The sequence below is a fragment of the Priapulus caudatus genome, unplaced genomic scaffold (assembly GCF_000485595.1).
Source record: "Priapulus caudatus unplaced genomic scaffold, Priapulus_caudatus-5.0.1 Scaffold108, whole genome shotgun sequence".
NCBI lineage: Eukaryota > Metazoa > Priapulida > Priapulimorpha > Priapulimorphida > Priapulidae > Priapulus > Priapulus caudatus.
The window spans coordinates 353367-359202 of record NW_014577169.1 but is presented as its reverse complement, the minus strand read 5'-3'; the positions used below and the strand labels follow the sequence as shown (position 1 = coordinate 359202).

Below are 5836 nucleotides of genomic sequence, written 5' to 3'. Positions count from 1 at the left end.
CTATCTATCTATCTATCTATCTATCTATCTATCTATCTATCTATCTATCTATCTATCTATATATATATATACCGGCCTATCTATCTATATATCTATCTATCTAACATCAAAGTGAGGCCTGCTTACGGCTCCGTGCAGTAACGGGTCTTCGTTCTTCTGGAAGTTGCCGCAGTCGACGCCGTGGCTGTTCTTGCCCTCTACCGTACAGCATGACGAAGGAACCTTCACCAACTGCTTCTCTCCGACACCGATGTCCTGCTCAACATCTTTCGTTGACCAGTGGCTGGAGATCCAATCGTCGGCATTTTCTCCCCCGCAGCAGGACAACTGCAGCAGACGAAGCAGAAAAATATCACAATGTTTGTTTTAAATGTCAGTTCGCGACAAACAAAATATCATGTTCAGCGGTCCGGTCGCACCTTAGAGCACAATGCATAAGCACATAAGGCGGCAGTTATTTATTTCTAGATCTATAGTCGAACGAAACAAAATCGCATTTTCTTCTTTCTGTAAATTTCCGCGTTGAACCACATATAAAATCACATTAGAGTTTCTCGCGTCACATTTGCACGAAAAGACGGAAACACTATTTTTGAATGCGATGGTGGCGACACTTGAGGCTCGCGGCTAAAGACGTTACTACGGCCGACCTGGCGACAGGTGACTCACCGTGTCCTGTATGTAGTCAACAGCCGACGTCTGTATCGGGTCGCGACCATACTCGTACTTGATCGTCTTCTTCATCGCCTCTTTCGCAAACGCCGATAGCTGAAATGCACCGAGCAGACGATCGTGCGACGTGTCGTGAAGGCCGTGTTACAAGCGCTAACTAGAGTAGATGCGATCTCTCGCGCGCTCTCTCCCTCCCCCTTCTTCTCTGTCTCTCTCTCCCTGCCTCTGTCTCTCTCTTCATCCATCCCTCTCTACCTCTCTCTCCCACCCTCTCTCCCTCTTACTCCCTCCTTCGCTTTCTCTCCATGTCTTCTCCCTCCTCTTCTCTCTCTCTGTTTCTCTCTCGCCCTCTCTCTCCCCCGTCTCGCTCTCCCCTCACTCTCTCTTTGTCTTTCTCTCTCTCTCTCTCTCTCTCTCTCTCTCTCTCTCTGTCTTTCTCTCTCTCTCCCCCCGACGGCGCCGTACCGATACATCAACGAGCGATCGAAGGGCTCATTATGAGGTCTAAGTTAGTACTTGCGTGCTCGGATCGCTTCTAATCAATCTAGTTAGCAGCTACGCGTCTACTATGTATGCCTCGACTAATCGGGATTCTGCGATTTTATTGATCAGTAGCGGCAAGCGTGTATCGCTGACTGCTTCTATCTATACGGTCTCGAAGAAAGAGACATACTGATTACACACACACACACACACACACACACACACACACACACACACACACACACACACACACACACACACACACACACACACACACACACACACACACACACACACACACACACACACACACACACACACACACACGACACACACACACACACACACACACACACACACACACGACACACACACAACACACACACACACACACACACACACACCTACGACAGCGGTCATCATAACTGCAACCACCATACACAAACGCCACCCACGGGCAAAGACGACAACACGCACTCACCGCCCGGCGAACCACACTTGTCAATCCCCCCCCACCATCGCGCAATAGTGAGGACCACCGCCGAAATTGTTGAAGTGGATTCTAAGTATCAAAAGGAACCCGCCGGGTTTCACCCAAAGGGTATAGGCGTGTCGCGTCGTTTATAACCTGTTATGTTATGACGTTATGCCCTTATAAAGCACAGTAACTAGAGCGCTCAATATATAACAAATATATCGTCCTCCTACCCTCTTTATTCCCATGTACCCTACCCACTATATGATATATACTATATATACCTACTCCCACCCCCACACTACAATCAACAATCCAAAACTCACCCCCGTATTATATATATACACCTATGTCACAACGTATAGGTATACACTCATATGTTGTGTAGTGGGGTGTATGTGTGTGTGCCACTGCCCGCGTAGCGTGGCGTGGCGTGGCACTCAGCGTGCGTGCGTGCGTGCGCCCCGGACTCAACCAACGCACGGCACGGCGTGCGTGCGTGCGTGGCGTCACGGCGCTCAGTGGCGTCGCCAGAACACATGCGTGGTCAGCGCGTACCAGCGTGTGAGCGTGGCGTCAGCCGTGCGTAGCGTGCGTGCGTGTGTGTGTTGTTGTGTGGTGTGTGTGCGTGTGGTGTCGTGGTGTGTGTGGTGTGTGTGTGTCACGCATCATGCATGAGGTGGGTGTGTGTGTGTGTGGTGTGTGTGCACAGTGCATACACAATCAGTATGGTCTCTTCTCTTCGTGACCGTACGAAACAGCCACCCTACACAGAAGCAGTCAGCGATACACGCTTGCCCGCTTACTGATGCAATAAAATCGCAGGCATCCCGATTAAGTTTTTCGAAAGGCAATACATAGTTATGACGCGTAAAGCTGCTAACTAGATTGGATTGAGAACGCTGGAATCCGAGGCAGCGCGCTCACAAGAAGTACGTCAACCACCAACATTTATGATTGACTATTATACTAAATACTTCAGCCCACGATGGGTCGGGGCGGCGAACCTTAGCTTCAACCCACACACGCACAACCCCACACTAGGCGGGCGGGCGGCGCACATGCGAGTAGCGCAACAAGCGACAGCCGAACGCACAGAGCAACCGAATCACGGCGCGGCGGGCAACATGGCCAGCCATAGTACACATTACACAATATCCGATCGCTCACGTATCACTGCCCACCACAATGTATCGGTACGCGGCCACCCACACACACACACAGCACACACACTCAATCTCCCTAATTCTGTCCGCGACGGGATGTTATATCATGCGCTCAGCAGGTCGAGCCGAAGAGGGGACACGGGATAAGAGAGACGAAAGAATCACGAGAGAGATCGAAATGTTTCTCTGGGATTCAGTAAAATGATATGCATTGAGAGTGAGAAGTATATTGGGAGTCTGTATAAAGATCGTACTGGAGAAGCAACAGGAGACATCGGTTTCAACGAGCACCGGGAACTTGTTATAAGGTAGGAACGGAACAGCGGGCCAGGAGCGACGCACCGCGGAACCAGAGAGGGTTTAACGCCGACTGGAACAGGCGGACCACGGGCCGGACCGTAAGACGTGGCGAGAAAAGCGGGAGGGAGAGGACGGACGGGGTGAGGTAGACCCGGCGATGACTGAGCCGAGGAGAGAAAAGCAGGATCATGCACCAGGAAAAGAGAGAGTAACGAGGAGAGAAGAGTACATCGAGAGAATATGCGAAAGGAGGAGTAAGTAGGGAGAAGAGGGTGGGAGAGAGAGGGTAGACTGATGGATGGGAATGAAGGATCAGACGAGAATGGAGAGACAGTCGGGACGGGAGGGACCACGGAGCGGGGAAGCTGGGAAGTAACACGCAGGAGCGGGTCGGGAGCAGCGGAGATAGGAAGGGGGAGGCGAGATGAACTGCCAGGGCCGGTGTGATCATCAGTTCAGGGCTCGGGCTTGCGCGATGAGAGGGTTCAACCAAGCGGCGCACCTCCTGACCTCCAGCCGAGGCCCACGTATGGAGGGTTGCGCGCGCTCACAAAAGGCTTCGAAGTTGTCAGCCAAAAGGCACCTACATTCGGTGGAGCGCAATTAGCGTTCTCTCACGGGATTTCTCTCCCGGCGCGAGGCCAGGCCTGCGCCACTGTCGCACGTACTCGTCCTCGCTTCGTGCATTTCAGCCCTTATCGCCGTTTGCGAAAAGAGGCGATGAAGGGAAGACGCCATCAAGTACCGAGTATGGTCGCGACACCGCCGATACAGTACGGGGTTTTCTCCTACATCTCTTCTCGCTCATCCTTTCTCGCTCTTGTTGTAGTGCTTGTTTGCTTATCATTGGACACTTCAGCAGTGCTTGGATGTCTTCACTCCCAGCGTCTCTGCTTTTCCTCGTCTCTCTCTCGTGCGCTCTACCCCTGTCGCCCGTTTCAGTGCGTCGGCTCTTTTCCCGCCGTCTCTGCCGGCCGTGTCTCATGTTCGTATACTCTCAGGGTCAGGGTCTGTAGCCGGCGCCGACGCCTCATAGTGTCGCTCCAGGTTCCTCCTCCTCAGGTCATTATCACCTCCCCGGCAGCTCGATATTAATAGCTTCGGCGTGTTTGGTCTCTTCTCTCGGCTCTACTTATAAAGTGCTCTCAAGATGTGACCGCGAGAAAGGCTCTAATCTTGTTTGATCTCTCTTCATATGTGGTTCAGGGTTTCTTCCCTCTATCTTACTTTACTAGAATAGTTAAGCGTATACAGTTCTACCTAGCAGAAGGCAGATCACGAATATTAAAATCCTGGTCCTGTTAAAAAAGACAATTCAATAGAGGTCCGTTATAGTCGTCGGTCTGCATTGGGTATGGGCCGAAGAACTAATTTATTGGGAGGTTATTGATATGATGGCACTAAGGGACACAGTTTGTTAAAATGTTATCAGGGGCACTGCGCCTCGCCGGACTCTCTCCGGGGGCTGTTGCTGGCGCTAAGGAATCAAGCCAGTCCTTGCAAGGGAGAGGGGATTTTGTAGCGGGTACTCACTGTTTGGGGTGCCGATCCGATTAATTTATGGCGGAATGTTGGCGAACGCGGCTACTGGTTGAATTCAGAACTTTCCGTTTTTTCGTGTGTCGGGGAGTGACTTTCTTCAATAGGTGGCGCCTCGCGAAACTGATGTCGATCGGGATCGTGGGAGAGACCCTGATTCAATGCTTCAAAAGCTGTCACTGCCTTTGTGTAATTACAGGTCGTCGCGGTGGTGTCCAAGCGCCGATACGAACTACACAGAAATGGGAATTACTGGACAAAGGGCGAGGAGAAACCTGTGGAATCTTGAACACCAGAATACGCGATGGCACGCGAGGTGTCCGAACGCGGTAAACTATCGATCGAATGTTGCCGCCCTAGACATTATTCATATTGTTTGTTGCTGAAACCTGTGTGGCAATTGTGTACGCTCCAAAGCATTTAATTCTCAACAGAGTAATTTCCTAGCTCAAAACGCTGGTTGAACCGTCATCCATGAACAACTGGGGCGGGGGTTTTTCAAGACTTAGAAGCGGTGGCTGCTATACATAGGGTCATTTGTGACCGCATGAGCTTGCCTCGCCTGGGGTCGTCGTTGCGTGGTGTGTGTGTGTGTGTGTGTGTGGCCGTGTGCGTGTGCGCGTGTGGAGGCGATATGGATGCGATGTGCGTGCGTTGTGCGTGTGCGTGTGGCCGTGTGCGTAGTCGCGTGGTGGCGTGGTGCGTGTGCGTACGTTGCTCGTGCGAGTCGTGTTACTGGTGTCGGTTTGTCGAGGTGTGCCTGCCACGGTGGTGCTATGCACAGTGTCGGATGATGAAGTGGCATTTGTTTCGGTCTTAGGAGGCTAAGTCTGAGAATGCTCTCTCATTCAGATGTGGTGGTAGGACGCACAACGAGAACGAGCAGTCAGATAATGGTGACTCTGCGCGCGCTCCGCCACGGCCATCCCCGTAGTCGGAGAGGAAAGGCAGTTGGTGGAACGGGTGCAGGGTAACGGTCGCTTCGTCATGGCTGTACGCGTCAGAGGCTAATGAAGCGAGGGCCACAAACATGGGACCACGGGGGGCATGAAGAGGGCGCATATCTTTGCGTCGGCACACTGTTCGCAGAAGAACGAATGACATTCCTTGTTACTGCAGCCGCGAGGCCGTAACGGCAGGCCGCTGCACTTTGAGGTGTTTACGACGTAGAGGTAGCCTATAATAGTAGATATGATATGGG

At 52.1% G+C, this 5836-nt stretch overlaps 1 protein-coding gene across 1 annotated transcript in view; it reads right to left on the bottom strand.

Annotated features, from left to right (window-relative positions):
* The window catches only part of LOC106805284 (CD81 antigen-like), a 99727-nt gene that overhangs the window by 11136 nt on the left and 82755 nt on the right, over positions 1-5836 (bottom strand). The window contains exons 5-6 of the mRNA XM_014806822.1: positions 670-768; positions 127-327 (exon numbers count right to left, since the gene is read on the bottom strand). Of these exons, the coding sequence (XP_014662308.1) occupies positions 127-327; positions 670-768 (300 nt within the window). The remainder of the gene's footprint in view (positions 1-126; positions 328-669; positions 769-5836) is intronic.